The 18,234-nt window shown below is 45.6% G+C and overlaps 1 protein-coding gene across 3 annotated transcripts in view; it reads left to right on the top strand.

Moving 5' to 3' along the window:
* Positions 1-15,341, top strand: part of atxn7l2a (ataxin 7-like 2a) — a 43,819-nt gene extending 28,478 nt beyond the window's left edge. For all 3 annotated transcript variants that reach the window (XM_068057527.1, XM_068057526.1, XM_068057525.1), the window contains 3 exons: positions 314-435; positions 1,882-2,713; positions 7,738-15,341. In XM_068057527.1, coding sequence (XP_067913628.1) covers positions 314-435; positions 1,882-2,713; positions 7,738-7,755 — 972 coding nt within the window. In that variant the 3' untranslated portion in view covers positions 7,756-15,341. The remainder of the gene's footprint in view (positions 1-313; positions 436-1,881; positions 2,714-7,737) is intronic.
* Positions 15,342-18,234: the final 2,893 nt, after the last annotated feature.

Here is an 18,234-nt window from a genome sequence, read left to right as displayed (position 1 = left end):
AAACGATTGAATTTGAACTAAAAAAGAAAATGCTGGAAGTACTCAGCAGGTCAGACAGCATCTATGGTGAGAGCAGCACAAAAGGTCACTGACCAGAAACGTTATCTCTGTTTCTCTCTCCACGGATGCTGCCAGACCTGGTGAGTATTCCCAGCCTCACTTTTTAATTTCAGATTTCCAGCATCTGCAATGTTTTGCTTTTGCAGAAATGAATTGGCCTTTTCCCCCAACACTACCGGTTCCTTTGCTGACGAATTATTCTTGTTAGGGATGGTCTTGGTCCCCACCTCACTGTTCCTTTACTCCATTCCAGTTTTGCACTTTTGGAAGCCGAATGATTAGCCGGGGCTGTTACGTCTTCAACAGGCGCTTTGATCGCTTCCGTTCGGCCCTCAACTCCATGGTGGAAAGGCACCTAAACTCTCAGATGTGGAGGTCAGAACATTTTCCTTTCCCTTGACCAGTTATTCTTTTTATTGAGCTACTTGGGACAACAGGGGACCAGTACATGGCGCAGGGCACCATTTGGGTTAGAAGAGGTCGAAGAGACAAGATGAACTAAATCAAGAAGTAACGATTTCTTGAGTCAAGCTTGGGTTTTAAAAGCCTGTGGATTGTTGGAGGAAGGCATGCAATAATGATCTGGGTCGAGTGCACAATGGTGCAGTTAAGACTTCGATGCAAGGCTCCAAGTTGTGCCACCTGTCAGCAGAGTGAAAATGGAGACTAGTGGAGTATTGATGTCACATCAGACTCCAATTTTAACTCTCAAAAACCATTCAGTTAGACAGAGTTAAAATCGAGCCCCTAGGTGTCCCTGGTATACTTGGTATTCCGTCACTCAGAGCTGCCTACTCAGGGTGGTGCAAGTATGTCAATGCATGGAGCATTCTAGACACCACTGGAAATTGAGGATCAGGTATAGGCAGTACAAAAATGACTCTGTTTAACGTCTCATCCAAAAGATAGCACCTTCCAACAGTGTGGTGTTCCCACAGTACTGCCCCTCTGACAGTGCAGTGTTCCCACAGTACTGCCCCTCTGACAGTGCAGCACTCCCTCAGTACTGCCCCTCTGACAGTGCAGTGTTCCCACAGTACTGCCCCTCTGACAGCGCAGTGCTCCCACAGTACTGCCCCTCTGACAGTGCAGTGCTCCCACAGTACTGCCCCTCTGACAGTGCAGTGTTCCCACAGTACTGCCCCTCTGACAGTGCAGTGTTCCCACAGTACTGCCCCTCTGACAGTGCAGTGTTCCCACAGTACTGCCCCTCTGACAGTGCAGTGTTCCCACAGTACTGCCCCTCTGACAGTGCAGTGTTCCCACAGTACTGCCCCTCTGACAGTGCAGTGTTCCCACAGTACTGCCCCTCTGACAGTGCAGTGTTCCCACAGTACTGCCCCTCTGACAGTGCAGTGTTCCCACAGTACTGCCCCTCTGACAGTGCAGTGTTCCCACAGTACTGCCCCTCTGACAGCGCAGTGCTCCCACAGTACTGTCCCTCTGACAGCGCAGTGCTCCCACAGTACTGCACCTCTGACAGCGCAGCGCTCCCACAGTAATACCCCTCCAGTGCAGCGCTCTCACAGTACTGCCCCTCCAACAGTGCAGCGCTTACACAGTAATACCCCTCCGGTGCAGCGCTCCCACAGTACTGCCCCTTCAACAGTGCAGCACTTCCTCAGTACTGTCCCTCCGACAGTGCAGGGCTCCTTCAGTACTGTCCCTCTGACAGCGCAGTGCTCCCTCAGTACTGGCACTGGGTGTATAAACCTGTATTTTGTGGTCCAATGTCTGAGGCGAGAGTGCTCACGCTGAACCATGGTTGACAGCTCGTAGCATGAGGAGAAATCTAATACTTTTTTTTTCTTTTCACTGCAGGAAGATTCCTCCAGCCACGGATTCCCAGAGACCTTCTGCTCTGCCTTCCGCCTCCTCAGCACTCTCTCTGCAGTCTGTGTCATGTCTTTCGGCATCCTTGTCCTCCTCGCTTTCCTCCACGGGCACGGAACCAAAGCCAGCGCCCTTGCCCGCCAGCCTTGCCGCAGCTCGAGCTCCTGTGGACCATCCTGCTGCCTGCTGCCGCTCGCTCCCTCCACCAACCCCTCCTGCCCCCACCCCCTCCTCGGGTAGAATGTCCTGGGACAAGACCAGTCGGGTGTCTGGATTCCAAGATCCCCATCCCACTGGCGAGACATCACCGGGCAAACGGAAGAAACCGGCAGCCTGCTCCTCCGATCCACCCCCTGCCTTGGACCCCCCCCTCAAAAGAAACTGTGTATTGAGCCTGGACAGGATAAGTGCCCCCCTTCCCGGTGGGACAGCCCCCCGCCCCCCCCACTCGAATACCTCTCCACACAATGCTAACAACGGATTCACTGCCCATGGTCCTAAAGCTGGACGCTCAGGACAAACTGGAATTCTGGGCCTTTCAGGGAACTCCCTAAAAGGGAATAGCAGGACAGCGGAACACTTTGATCCCAAGAGGGACACCCGCCTCTGCGAGGCGCGCCGGCTGGGGGCTCACAACCCCTCGACCCCACCACCGACCGCCAACTCTCCCGCACGGACCGAGGGCAGGAAACGGAAAAATGTAGCCTCCTGCTCAAAACCCACTAAAATAGCCAAGGGCCCTGAAGTCAACTGTGTTCAAAGGAAGAGAGAGGAGAGCCTGGCAACAACCCGACCTCACAGCAACTCTCATACACACAAGGTATGGAAAACACGGGTCCACTGCAGTCCCTGAGGAGACGCACCACATGGTTCAGAACTGAGTGTGGAGATGTCTGATCCGACTGCTGAAGCTAGCCACTCCTAGCCAAGGTGCTGGTTGGGGCGCTACAACTGGTTTCAGCCTTCTTGGGCTAGGAAGGAGCAAAGGTATTTCGTATTCCCGCTCCTATTTACCACCCAGTGGTCCCTGTCTCCTTCACACCCTGCTGGAGTGCACGCGTGAATGTATGCACACACCTTGGGTGAGGACAGGTTGAGGCTCAACTGTGATTGTCCTGATGTTGTATAGCCTGCCATCACATCACTGGCTCAGATACATTCTCCCTCTATAGTCAGAAGGGGAGGCGGTGGCGTAGTGGTAATGCCACTGAACTAGTAATCCAGAGAGCCAGACTAATGCCCTGGGGACAGTGGTTCAGATCCCACCAGGGCAACTGGTGGAATTTAAATTCAATTAATTAATAAAGATCTGGAATTGAAAGATAGTCTCAGTAATGGTGCCAAGAAACTATCATCGATTGTTGTAAAAACCCATCTGGTTCACTCATGTCCTTGAGGGAAGGAAATCTGCTGTCCTTACCTGGTCAGGCCTGAATGTACCTGGACATGCACCTGATGTGCTGTAAAGTGCAAGGCTATGGACCAGGTACTGGCCGGCACAGACGCAATGGGCTGAATGGTCTCCTGCTATGCTGTAATTTTTTCTATAGTTCTATGGTACATGTGACTCCAGATCCATAGCAACGTGGTTGATTCTTAACTGCCCTCTGAAATGGCCTCGTAAGTCACTCAGTTGTTCAAGGGCAATTAGGGGTGGGCAACAAATGCTGGCCTTGCCAGCGATGTCCACATCCCATGAATAACAAAAAAAAGGTGAAGGGTTCTTATCCCCAGTCAGGAGTCCCAGTGACTGGAGGCTAGAGTAGGGCCTCTGAACACTGGATTGATAGTGACTCTCCACAGGCACAGTAAGTGGTTTAGATAGAAGCAGAGTGTGGTAGTCTGAGGTCATCCATTTTGAATCAAAGAACACTAGTTCAGAGTATTTGTGGAGGAGCAGAGATATTTTGGGGTCTATGTACAGAAATAACTAAAAGCTAGCAGACAGGTAATTAAAAAACTAATGAAATGTTGGACTTTATCTCTAGAGGGCTGGAATACAAAGAAGTAGAAGTTATGTTACAGCTGTACAGAGCTTTGGTTAGACCACATCTGGAGAAACTGCATTCAGTTCTGTGCCCCACACTGTGGGATGGAGAGCAGCACTGATTCACCAGAATGGTACTGGAGCTAAAAGGGTTAAATTATGAGAACAGCTTGCATGGACTAGGCTTGTATTCCATTGAATATAACAGATAAAGGGATGATCTAACTGAGGTGTTTACGATGATTAAAGGAGTTGATAGGGTAGATAGAGAAACTATTTCTTCTGGCGGGGGAATCAAGAAAAGGGGGAATATGTTTTAAATTAGAACCAGGCTGTTCAGGGGTGATGTCAGGAAACACTTCTTCACACAAAGGGTAGTGGAAATCTGGAACTTTCTCTCCCAAAATGCTGTGGATGCTGGGGGTCAATTGAAAATTTCAAAACTGAGATTGCAAGCTGATTAAGCATTATGGAACCAAGGCCAACTAACTGGAGTTCAGATACAGATCAGCCATGATCTAATTGAATGGGTGAAAAGGCTAAATGGCCTCAGGGGTAATATTCCCGTCCATGAGTCAGAAGGATTGTGCCTGAGCCCCACTACAGACAGCCCCAGTGAGTGGAGGTCAGAGCACTGGCTCTGAATACCGGATTAACGTCGAGTGGCGGGGATTTGAGTCCGATGGGTGTGGGGCCCCTCCCAACTTATTGTAGTGGGTGGGGTACTCTTTAGCTTTGGTTGCAGTCCACCTAGGAGAAGGTTCTCCGAAGATATAAACTGAAAAAAAAGGCCAGGGAAACCACAGTAAATGGCTCAAGAATCTCCTTTGTGAGACTTTTAGGATCTACCCTGGGGAGAACTCAAACATCTGACTGTCGAGGTTGATGGGAGAAATGGACATTGGGGTGCATAGTGTCCGGCAACAGTGCCCAGGGAACCTGTATCTCAGGGAGAGTCAGTTCATGACCCTGTTTGAAAATCCCAATCACCTTTTGCCTATCACAACAGATTTTGAATGTTTCTACCTGTTACGACCGCGGTGGGAGCCACGCACTGTCAATTCAGCCCTGCCATTCCACAGGTCGCAGCATATTATTAAGTTTCCACACCTAATTGGAAAAACAGCCAAATTAAACACTCTAGTAACCCCAGAATGAAACAGACCAAACCAGGTATCTTGAGACAACAAATTAACTATTTCTTAAACACTATTAAGGTCGAAAGACCTTCTCACTTCTTAATTTAATCTAACTCCCCCATTCTCACACACACTCTCAAAAATAACAGTAATTAACTGGTTTTTAAAAAGTGGAGTTTTAAAAATTAGCTGTCTCTTAATAAATAAAATAAGAAAGTCTTTGCACATTAAGTTCCTGATGGATGAGGAATTCTGATGTGGAAATAGTCAAAGGCCACTTGAAGTCTTCACGTGGATCTGATGAAAATAGTCCTTCAGTAGATAGGCATTAAACAGTTATTTGAACGATGAACATGGCAATACAAACGGTTTCTTGAAAAAGAAGGCTTTTCTTCTTTACTCGGAATTAACTTGGCTTGTAGCTCCTTGTAGAATTTCTGCTGAGAGAGAATAAAACAGCCCCTTTTTCTTCAGTACACCTCGCTGGAAAGTCTCTCAGAACTAACTGGTTTCGTTCTGCCAGTTTTACACATGGTCAAGTAGAAACATTACCATGTGACCCTCTCTCCTGCTGTTGCCCAGGGTAACAAAAATGCAGCTGCTGCACACTGTGTCTCAGAAATTCCAGAACCACCTCTCCCTTAAAGGTACACCGTTTTTGACAGAGTCTTAAAGGCACACACTGTTTTAAATCCGAGGAGAAAAGATAATTACAGGTCCGTAACACTATCTCCTACAGAATATTTAACAAATCACTGAGATTTACTGTTTAAACAAAAGTATTTTGTATTTAATTACAGAGCAGCAAAAATATATGATTGGAGTATCTTGGAGGTAGTGTACTGTGTTCCCTCTCACTCTAAGTGTGTAGACCAAATTCCATTGGGCACTGTCCATGTGATCCCATTTATTTATTCATTCACGGGATGTGAGCATCACTGGTAAGGCCAACATTTATTGCCCATCCCTAATTGTCCCTGAGAAGGTGGTGGTGAGCCGACTTCTTGAACCGCTGCAGTCCATGTGGTGTAGGTGTTCCCATAATGCTGTTAGGTAGAGAGTTCCAGGATATTGACCCAGTGACTGTGATGGAATGGAGATATATTTCCAAGTCAGGATGGTGTGTGAGTTGGAGGGGAACTTGGAGGTGATGGTGCTCCCATGTTGTTGATGCTGATGATTAAAATTCCTCCATTGGAAGGAGAACAACAATTTGTATTTATATAGTATAAGGTGCTTCACAGGAGTGTCATCAAACAAAATTTGATACCAAGCCACTAAAAGATATTAGGGCAGATGACCAAAACTTGGCAAAGAAGTAGGTTTTAAGGAGCACCTTAAGAGGAGGAAAGAGGTGACGAGGCAGAGCGATTTAAGGAGGAAATTCTACAGCTTGGGGCCCAGGCAGCTGAAGGCACAGCCATCATGGTGGAGAGATTAAAATCGGAGATGCACAAGAGGCCAGAATGGAGGAGCTCAGAGGGTGTAGGGCTGAGGAGATTACAGAGATAGGGATGGGTGATGTCATGGAGGGATTTGTAAACCAGGATGAGAATTTTAAAATCAAGGCATTGTTGAACCAGGAGCCAATGTAGAACAGCGAGCACAGGGAGCATTGGACGAGCAGGACTTGGTGTGAGTTAGGATAAGGGCAGCAGAGTTTGGGATGAGCTGAAGTTTACGGAGCATGGAAGGATAAAGTAGCTGGTGGTTCTAAACCACAAGGAGCGGGAGGGCCCAAGTACTATTTCAGGTAGGTGCTGAGTTAGCTGATCTCAGGCCAGGTGCTCCAGTTGACCTCAGTGTGGTTGTGCAGGAGGTAAAAACAGTGATGGAACTGTGAGAGGGGCAGCTACCAATGAACAGTGCCAGTGTGTAACTTGGAGGCATTGTCACTGTTCTTGGTGGTAGTGGTTTGAGAGGAGGAAGGAAAACAATGATTGATGTGTGTCTGAATTTCTGATGCATGCAAAGCACCTGCCAGAGTGTGGGCACTTTACCTTTAATCCAACCTCAGAAAATCAAATCATTTATTTCTGCCAACCATTGTGAGAGAGCGCCAGGTTTTCGTAATAGTGGAGTAACCTCTGAACAGATCATGTCCCCTTTCACCAGATGTGGAGGAACAGGAATCAGACACTGCTCTTTGTCTTCCCACTGAATCAGAGACCTGATGCTAATAGGATCTCCTTTCCCCACATCTGAAGAGTGTTTTGTTTGTGTCATTTAGTGTATAGCACTGTTATCTCTGTTTTAGCAGGTCACAGGTTCAAGCATCAGTCCAGCAACTTACAGCACATAATTTAACTGACACTCCCAGTGCAGTACTGAGGGAGTGCTGTACAGTCGACGTACCGTCTTTCAATGAGACATTAAACCGAGGCCCCCATGTGCCCCCTCAGTTGGACGTAAATGATGCCATCGCACTATTCCAAAGAGGAGCGGGTGTCCTGGGCTGTTGTTTATCCCTCAATCAACATCACTAAGAGAGATTACTTGGACATTTATTTCACTGCTATATGTGGGAGCTTGCTGTATGTAAATTGACTGCTGTGTTTCCCACTTTACAACAGTGACTACACTTCAGAAGTACTTCATTGGCTGAAAAACGCTCTGGGACATCCTGAGGTTGTGAAAGGCGCTATAAAAATGCAAATTCTGAGAGTGGATTTGCTTAGTGGATGTTAATTTCTCTTTCTCTCTCTCCATGTTCCGCAGGCAAAAGTGCGCCCCTGAGAGTGAGCCTGCCCCAGCAATGTGGGGATACAGGACCTGGAACCTTCCATCTGCCAGTTGCCACCTCCAGCCCTTCTTTCTCTCAAATCACAGACAGTCGCAGGTGTCAAGACCTCAGTTGTACCACAGGCTGTTTATGCACAAATCATAGAGGGCACTTGCACTCGCTGCCTTGTTTGGTATGACTACTTTATTGAGCTCCATGTCTGTAGCAGGAGTTATTGTGCTTGTCATCTATTCGCTTTTTTGTTCCCTTCTTCCGATCTCTCTGTTTTGAGGTATCGCCTTTTTGGTTGCTTGACATGGCAGCCTTGCTCTGTACTGATACGAAAGAGACCAGTTTACAAACATTCGCAAAATCGCCCGTGAGCCACACCCCAAGTGATTTTGCCTCCAGAGCAGTGGAGAATGATGGGGAGTATTCCCACATATCTTTGATCTGCACTCTCAGCAGGCGGGGGGTCTCCTCATGGCATCGTGCTTGTATTACCCCACCCCATTCTCTCCTAAAGGCACTGACTCACATTGGGGTTCAGTCCCACAGGTGCCGGATGCCCGCTGCGTACCTTCCCCCGGGAGCCATTCCTCTTGTGTGACCCTAGGTATTTCACCGTCATAATTATGAGCAAGAGCCCACCTAGTGTCCAGTGCACTGAGGCCCACCACTGTATCCCTCTTGCCACCCTAGCAGCCACACTGGGCAGTGTCCCTTACCAACACTGAACAGTCTAGGAGAGGGAGGAACGTTAAGAGAAGAGGATAATGGCTATCCCCGGTTTGAAGTTCTTACTGAATTAATGATTGGAAAAGCCTGAACAATTCTGATCACAGACATAAGGAGGATGAGAAAGATGACACCTCCACAGTATCTGGAAACAAATGGGCTAATTTTTTTTCACGAGTGTGTTACATCACTGGAAAACAGTGCTGTCGTGATTTCCTGGAATACAGGTCCGGCAGGTCAGGCACATTTGGAAAATCATCTCTCTTGCATGTGGAAACATGACAGACTGAAATAGAACGCACTAAGTCAAGGAATGGTTTGATTTCTGGTAACTCAGTAATCTTTTAATCTTTGCTCTTTAAACCTGGTTGTAAGTAATACCTTGGCTTGTCTATCTGCCACCTGGTGATGGTCTGACCATCGGTGACCCCCAGTGCTTGGGTGAAGTCTGGAAACATATTTGACATTTTAGTAACTTGCTGCCCCTTCCCCCTCACTCCAGCTTGCACTCTCCTGAAAGTGCTGACTGTTACCTGCCAACTCCAGTACAAGGTGTCACTGCCATCTGATCCTTTGCTAAAGTGGCATCACCTAAGATTGTAGATTGGCCCTTGTGGTCCGCATGGCTCAGTACTAGATCAGACTGCACACAAACCATTGAAGCATCGGGCGAACAGTTTGAAATAGCATTCTGCTATCTCATCGACCCTGAGAGATGACAGCTAAGCTAAATTCATCTTTTAATGATAAAAGTGACTCTGTCAGGGGCCAACACCCCTGGTAACATTTGATTTCCCTCACTGCTGCCAAATAGACCTCAATTAACCTTTGAATGAGGGGGATCTCTCCTGGACCCAATTGCACACACCACCTCTTATAACCATTGCAAAGAGCTGGAGACTCTTGCAGCAGGGAGAAGGGACACATTTATGATGTCCACTGCAGACTTATCAGCATGTGTAGTATGTCACAGCAGCTTTAAATAGCAGAATGCAAATGTCTGTGGATGGGGAGTTTGTATTTAAAGAAAGGAACACTTTGCAGGTCCTACCAAGCTTCCAGTCTGTACGATCAGGTTCCTGGAGTGTTCACAGTTTGAAGAGCTCACTGTGAGACCCAGGGCTTTCTTCAAACTTTCTTGTATTTCTTCCAACTGAACTATTCTTAAATCAAACCATTCCTTGCTCCACGATAAGCTGAGTGGAAGTTTCATACATTTCATTGGTGCTTGATGCTCCTATTTAGGAGCTGAAAAGGTTCAACAATCGTTTTTTAAATTTCATTCAGTTATTTCATTATTTATGTTTCTACTCTAACCAGTTTTATCAGCCTTTTTGAGAACAAAGTGTTTAGTTTTTATTTCTCTGTAGCTTTTCTTGTTTTTTTTTTCATTGTATTGCTATATATATTTTTTTAAGTTCTGTGTTTTTATATATTATATACATATATATATATATATATATATATGATTTTGCTGTACATTTCTCACAATCAGTGCTGTGAATCAGTAACCGAGGGGACTGTACTGAGCTGCCGAGCGTGTCTCCTGGTGGGGATTTTATTTTTTCCTGGGCAATGTTTGAAATCTGAGGTAACAAAAGGAAAATAATTAACTACACAATGTTGTTGTTCTCTCTGTCAGTGACTGAAAGGGTTACATTTTGGATACATATGGAAATCTGCTGTGTTACAATCAATCCCCGGAGCTGAGAGGGCAGTTTTCGCTGCAGTAGTTCCGTTTCTGTGGCCATATGTTTGAAGCTTGTGCCCAGTTTGGACGAGCTTTGGGTACGCACTCAGTAGGGTTCAGTTTAACGCAAAGCGACCCACAGCAAAAGTGACGCTTTTGACTTGGGAATGATCCAGCACCAACATAGGCCTTTCAGACCAACGTGCCTGTGCCAGCTCTTTGAAAGATCTCTTCCATTAGTCCTACTCCCCCTGACCCCTCCCCATAGCCCTGCAAACGTTTTCTTTTCAACAGTGAGCTTGGGCAATGTATGAAATTGGGTGCTGTTCTAATTACATCAGCTTCCCACAGGTAAGATATTAAAATCACCCCCAATCTATAATTTTGCCATTATGAATTTTTTTTGTACTTTTATGAGATGTGCTGGGGAATGGAACATTTCCAGTATCGGGTACCAGTTGTTGTTGTCATCAAACAATCCTCGGATTGAGATGAGCCCTCAGATGAGCACCCTTACCTCTCCTGCACCAGTATCACAGTTTTCCATTTCCCACAGTAGCTGTGCTTTGCTCTCTCTCTCACTTGGATTGCCAGTTTAGTGGCAATTATGCCAAATCAGGAGCAGTTTTATGCTGATAACTTGCCACTAGATACTGGATTCAGACTGCCCCAAGCTCATTTTACACACAACCCAAACAGTCACAAAATTGAGGAGAGTTTCACCCTATCTGGGCTGAATTGGAACCCAGGTCCTGGAGATAAAAGGACAGCTTTTGACCAACCCTCTGAACCAGCCCAGCCTGTGCTCCTGCTTACCTTTATAGTAGGCATGTCTCTCTTGTTACCTGTGTCCCACCTACCTGAAACAGCCAGTTCAGTGGAGCGCTAAAGGTGACCCTCATAATACAGTTTTGAGCAAATGTCTGAGAGAGTCCCATGGGAATGTAAAGTACTGAACTATAGTGTCAGTCATGGAGATCAAAATGCCAAGGTGTGTAAATGTCTGGAAAGTTTGTAATAGTGTATTGATAATTATGCAAATATCTTTTGTATTTGATCTAGTAATGACACATTGTCTATAATATTTTATGGTTTGAAATGGTCAAATATATATCTATAAATACAGATAAATACATATATATCGTGACCTAATGTTACAAATGCCAGATGTATACCATTAAGGGTATCTGAGAGAAAACTTGGCAACTGCTGAAGGGCAGTGAGCTGTCAGAATGCAAACCATTGCATTATCAGTAGTCATGTAGTTTATTGTACAGATCAAGGCATCAAAATCTGAATCAGGTTTTAAATTTTGTTTCAATTTTTCACTTTTTTTTGCAGTGGGGGGGTGTGTCGCTGGGGCATTAGGTTGGCGTCTGCATTGCAAAGACTTCAGACGAGGTTCTATCCAGTCCATCCTGAAGCAAGTAGATTGCTATAATGGGGAGGCGGGTGAAGAGTAGGTGTGATATTCCAGTGCGTGGGGTCCCACCTTCTTTCACATTCCCATTTGATAACATTTTCCAATGTGCAGAATGAGATACAATTTAAAAACTACTATGAAAAGAGAATGGGATTTATAAACCATGGATAACCATGGTAACTGTTAATGAAGCAATGTGCTATGGGTAAAGCTAGGGGTCTGGGATTATACAGCAATTCTTTTTCTGGTAATATGACTGCCTCACCAACCAGTGGAAATGACCCACCACTATTTATTCATCGTAATGTTTCATCATCTTCAAGACCTCTTGTCAGGTCACCTCTTACATAGTATTTACAACACAAAAATGCCCATTTGGCCCCAACTGTTCCATGCCCGTGTTTAAGCTCCACACGAGCCTCCTCCCACCCTACTTCATCTCACCCTATCAGCATATCTTTCTACTCCTTTCTCCCTCATGTCCTTATCTAGCTTCCCCTTAAATGTATCTACCCTTTTTCACCTCAGTCACTCCCTGTGGTAGTGAGCTCCACATTTTCACCACTCTCTGGGTAGAGAGGTTTCTCCTGAATTCCCATTTGGCTTTATTAGTGACTGTCTTGTATTTATGGCCTCTAGTTTTGGTCTCCCCCACAACTGGAAACATCAGCTCTATATCTACCTTATTCAAACTCATTTCTAATTTTAAAGACCTCTATCACCTCTCAGCCTTCTCTTTTCTATTTGAATTCCGCTCTAGAATGAAAGTTCAAAAGTTACAAATGTTGGAAATCTGAAACAAAAATTTAAAAAAACTCCCAAAATGCAAAGCAGGTCAGTCAGCATCTTAAAGAGTTAAAGGCAGGTTGAGGGGGTCTAATCAGGGTATTTGTAGTGGGGAAGCAGCCAAATCTGGTTGGAAGAAATCCAGAAGGTTTGATGACTTGACCTCCCATGCTCATTCCATTGGTTGCTTGGCACGTCCGTTGTCATGGTGCTCCGCCTTACCACAGCCAATTGGAAAAACAAGCAGACTCTTTGTTACCCAATTGGATGATTTTTGCACACCATTTTTCCCCCATCTTCAGTATTGTTTTTATATGATTTTCCTCCCAGATTTCTCGCAGCAATGCCCAAGATATTAATCTTTAATTCACTAATGGAGAGTCTTGTTGAAACATTAATCTTGTTTCCCTCCCCCGTTTTTATTATATCAAAGTGTTTGGACTGGGAGGGGGAAACAAACTGTGGGTGTGGTTTAGATCATTTTAAACTTAGATTAGTTGCAGCAAAGTTCTTTTACGAAAGAAGATAAGCAATTAAATAATTACCTCAAGTATGAACTGCTGCCCAGGCCTGTAAGCTGACAATTATTTTTACTACTTTGTTTTTCTGGTTGGTGCCAAACTATTTAATAGTGTACTCATTGTTTATCATTAGAAGTTGCTAGTTATTTTATAAATCTGATCATAGCCTATTCTTTTATCGTATATGGCCCATGTATTGGAAGTTGGGACTTGTGACAGATAAAGGGGCGTGTCCTGATTGCTCCAAGGTTTTTTTTTACATTTGCCTTTGAGTCAGGTCCTTAACACTATCCCTGATCAATGCTAAAGTTAGTTGAAGTCAGCAGGGGAGGCCTTTCAAAATTCTACACTTAACGTCAGTGTCTCTAACCTAGGAAAGAGAAGGTTCCTTATGAATGTCTAGTCATTCCCACTGGAAGCAAACAAGTATGGGCGTCAGTTGAAGATGGGATCAGAGTCCACTGTGATGCCCTCTTTAGCTGAACAGCCTGCCAACGCTTTGGCTGGGTATTTCCCCACCTGCCTGTTGTGCGAGGAATCACGGGATGAGGAATAGAGAAGTAGGGAACCGCTATTTTCATGTTGCAGCTTTCTGGCAGGAGAGGTGTCAGGGATCCATCAGTGATCTTGGCAATGAACTAGGGCTGCATGAATCCAAGAGGCGATAACCTGCAAGAGAAATATAACAACATAAGAAACAGGAGTAGACCATCTGTCCCTTTGAGCCTACTCTGCTATTCAATAAAATCATGGCTGATCTTCTGCCTCAGCACCACCTTCCCACACTATCACAATATCCCGTAATTCCCTTAGTGTCCATAAATCTATCGACCTCTGACTTGACTATACTCAACGACTAAGCATCCACAGCCCTCTGGGGTAGAGAATTCCAAAGATTCACAACCCTCTGAGTGAAGAAATCTGTCCTCATCTCAGTCCTAAATGGCCAACCCCTATTTTGAGACTATGACCCCTAGTTCTAGACTCTCCAGCAGGGGAAGCAGCCTCTCAGCATCTACCCTGTCAAGTCCCTTAAGAATTTTATATTTCAGTTAGGTCACCTCTCATTCTTCTATTTCTAGGGAATATAGGCCTAGTATACTCAATCCCTCCTCATAGGACAATTCCTCATTCAGGAATCAGTCTAGTGAACCTTTGCACTCCCTCTAATGCGTGCAGATCCTTCCTTACGTCAGGTAATCAAAACTGTATACAGTACCCCAGGTGTTGTCTCAGTAAAGCTCGATAGAATTTCAGTAAGACTTCTTTATTATGCTCCAATCCCTTTGTAATAAAGGCTAAAGAAATAAACAAACATTGTCTAAGATAGGGACTGGATTTCTAGGAAGTTGCCAGAAGCAGTGCAGTGTCAAAAAAATGTGCTTTATTATTTACCCTGCCTGTTTTTTTTCACATGACATACTTTTTATTTCGTGCAAGCTGTTTTAAAACCGAGAGAGCAGTCATTTCACGGGAGCCCACAGTGCGGATACAACACCTACATGACTTCGGGAGAGCTGAGTTACTTTTAAACCAACCTCTCGTAGCTGCTGTTAAATGATCAACAGTGCAGCCACAGTGAACAGAAATAGGTTTCAACATGTTTTATTCTGATCAGGACTGGTTCAGTCACCCCCTGTCCCCCACCTTCTCTACTGAAGGTGCTGACTCCTGGGGTTTGGAGTACAATTGCAGAGTGCCCAGGCATGCTGAGAGTGAGCCTAGATGGTGAGTGTTTGATAGGCTATTCGACCATGGAAGGCATCACAGCCAAGCTGAATTCTCTCTTCAGAAAATTGCCCCTATACATGTGCTTTGCAGGAAGGGTCACTGGATTGTGATCATGGGTGGGAATTCAGGCTGATTGTGCCCTTGGGGCAGCTGAGTCCCATGCCCCTTCCCCAGCTGGGATCAATCACTATTGGAATCCCTGAGCTACTCTCGGTTGATATCCTCTCGGAATTTTTTTTCCTTTGTGCATGGCCTGTTCATTTGAATGCACGGTATCTTAAAGGGGGGAAACCTTTGAGCGGCCTGTGTGGTACCTACCGGGTTGCTGTGTGACCGTGCACGCACACAGCTTACAGGGAACATTATGCCCAGGCTCCCACCCCCTGTCCAACCTGGGTGTCATCCAGCCTACTGACTCGACATACCATTCACCATTGGCTCACTGCCGGTTTATGCTGCCCCCCACCATCCCACCCCATCTCCACCCTGAGTTGGAGGAAGTTTGCTTTGAATGATAACTCTATGACTAATATTTATGGGATTTTTTTATAATGACTTTAGACCTCAGTGTTCTTTGGTTTATAAGCAAATAAATGTATAATTTATAATACCCAAACAGACGGTTTGAATAAAGTTTTTTTTGTTGTTTATCTCTGTTTGGTGAACAATTTGGATATTTTTTTTAAATAAAGTTTTATTAGAATTTTTAAAGTGTCCTGTCTAATAACTTTGTGTCAATACACAGCTTGGTATGAGGATGGAGAGTATTCGCATTTATATTAGAAAACTGAGAAATGTCACAAAGCACTTCACATAGAATTTATTACTTTTTGAAGTGGAGTAACTATTATATAAGCAAACATGGTAGCCAATTTTCACACAGCAAGATCCCACACATGGCAATGAGATGAATAATGAATTTGATTTTGGTGGTGTTGGATGTGGGAGGAATGCTCAGGATACTAGCAGAACTTCCCCACTCTTCGATTGGTGCTTTGGGCTCTTTAATGTATGTCTGCATCGATTAGAACAGACCAATTTGACCTCGGTTTAACATCTCACCCAAAAGTCAGTACTTCCAACGAAGCAGCACTCCTTCTGTACTGCACTGAAGTGACAATCTATAGGTGCTTTTCCATAACTCACATGGGTGCTGGAAGAGCAACAATTGGAGGAAAAAATAAGGAAAGACTTGCATTTATATAGTACCTTTCATGACTTTGCACACAGCAAGATCCCAAAAACAGCGACATGACCATCACCTGTTGGTTGAGAGATAAGCATTGACCAGGATACCATGGAGAACTCTACCGTTTTTCTTTGAAATAGTGCCATTTAGGATCCTGGTTTAATTTCTCATCTCAAAGACGGCACCCTTGACAGTGCAGCACTCCCTCAGAGTGTCAGTGTAGATTATATATTCAAGTATCTGGTGTGGGACTTGAAGAATAAAGAATTTGAAAGGAAAACTATTTCCTCTGGTGGGGGGAGTCCAGTACAAGGGGACATAAACTTTAAATGTCTCAGAGCGGCTGCAGGATATTCTTCTGGGGGAGGGTGAACAGCCAGAGGTCATAGTCTACATTGGTACCAATGACAAAGGTAGGAAGAGGGATGAGGTCCTAAAAGCAGATTTTAGGGAGCTAGGAAAGAGATTGAAAAGCAGGACCTCAAAAGCAGTAATCTCAGGATTACTCCCAGTACCACGTGCTAGTGAGCATAGGAATTAGGAGGATTGAGCGATTGAACACATGTCTGGAGAATTGATGTAGGAGGGAGGGCGTCAGAATTCTGAGGTATTGGGACCATTTCTGGGGCAGGTGGGGTCTGTACAAGTTGGACGGGTTGCACCTTATCATGACCGGGACTAAGATTCTCGCAGTTCTGATGAAAGGTCACTGACCTGAAACGTTAACTCTGCTCTCTCCACAGATGCTGCCAGACCTGCTGAGTATTTCCAGCACTTTTTGTTTCTTTTATCACAGGGAGGTTTGCTAGTGCTGTTGGAGAGGATTTAAACTAGATTGGCAAGATGTTGGGAACTTGATAGGGAACTCAGAATGAACTCAGATTGAAGGGAAGCAAAACTGGTAACGAAGTAGAAAAGTAGTATGTGAAATTAGAAGACAGACGAACCGAAGGCAAACATCAAATAGGATTAGAATGAGGAATAATGTCAAAAAGACAAAGTTCCGGGCACTCTAACTGAATGCACACAGCATTCACAACAAGGTAGATGATTTGAAGGCACAAATCGAGGTAAATGGGTATGATTTAATTGCCATTACAGAAATGTGGTTAGAGGGAATTGAATATTCAAGGGTATTTGTCATTTAGGAAGGATAGGCAAAAAGGAAATGGAGGTGGGGCAGTGCTCTTAATCAGGGACGAGATCAGTACATTAGTGAGAGAGGAACTTCGATTGAAGGATGAAGATGTAGAAACAATTTGGGTGGAGCTAAAGAAGCAGCAAACATTGGTGGAAGTTTTTTTATAGCCACCAAACAGTGGTGGTAATATTGGGCACAGTATAAATCTGGAATGTAGAGGTGCATGTAACATGGGTAATACAGTAATAATGGGTGATTTCAATTTACATATAAGTCTCTTCTTTGGCCTCCTTATCTCGAGAGACAATGGATAAGCACCTGGAGGTGGTCAGTGGTTTGTGAAGCAGCGCCTGGAGTGGCTATAAAGGCCAATTCTAGAGTGACAGGCTCTTCCACAGGTGCTGCAGAGAAATTTGTTTGTCGGGGCTGTTGCACAGTTGGCTCTCCCCTTGCGCCTCTGTCTTTTTTCCTGCCAACTACTAAGTCTCTTCGACTCGCTACACTTTAGCCCCGCCTTTATGGCTGCCCGCCAGCTCTGGCGAACCCTGGCAACTGACTCCCACGACTTGTGATCAATGTCACAGGATTTCATGTCACGTTTGCAGACGTCTTTAAAGCGGAGACATGGACGGCCGGTGGGTCGGATACCAGTGGCGAGCTCGCTGTACAATGTGTCTTTGGGGATCCTGCCATCTTCCATGCGGCTCACATGGCCAAGCCATCTCAAGCGCCGCAGACTCAGTAAGACTGGGTAAACTTAATCACTAATACTGTGGAGGATGAATTCCTGGGCCAGGATTTTACCCCAGGCAGACGGGAGACGGCCACTGACTGAAAAGTCGGTGGCGAATCTGCTTCTGCCTTGCCTGGGGATCCGGGTCGCTGGGTTTCAATTGGTGTGAGGTGGGACTTCCACCTGCTTGAGGTAGCAGGTCCCATCTAATAGAACTGCTGGCCAATCAGTGGGCCAGCAGCTCTTAGTCCCGGCAGTGCCACCAGGAGCAGTGGCCACTGCTGGGACTACAGCCCAGCGTGGAGATGTCAGGCAACCTGGAGCAAAGGTAAGTTTCTGTAGCTCGCCGTAGGGGGGGGGGGGTAATTGGCCAGGTCCCGGCAGGCCAAGGGTGGTCGGTTGGGGGGGAAAGTGGGGGTGGTTGAGGTAGCGAGGCCGGCCCTCCATCGGGAACAGGGTGCCCGATCATGAGGGACCCCTGGGACGTCCGAGAGCCGCCTGCTTTTGTCAGGCACTTCTTTATCCTCCTTTAAGACGCTCC

This window comes from Heterodontus francisci, chromosome 25 (genome assembly GCF_036365525.1).
Source record: "Heterodontus francisci isolate sHetFra1 chromosome 25, sHetFra1.hap1, whole genome shotgun sequence".
Classification (NCBI taxonomy): domain Eukaryota; kingdom Metazoa; phylum Chordata; class Chondrichthyes; order Heterodontiformes; family Heterodontidae; genus Heterodontus; species Heterodontus francisci.
This window is presented reverse-complemented; position numbering and strand designations above follow the sequence as displayed.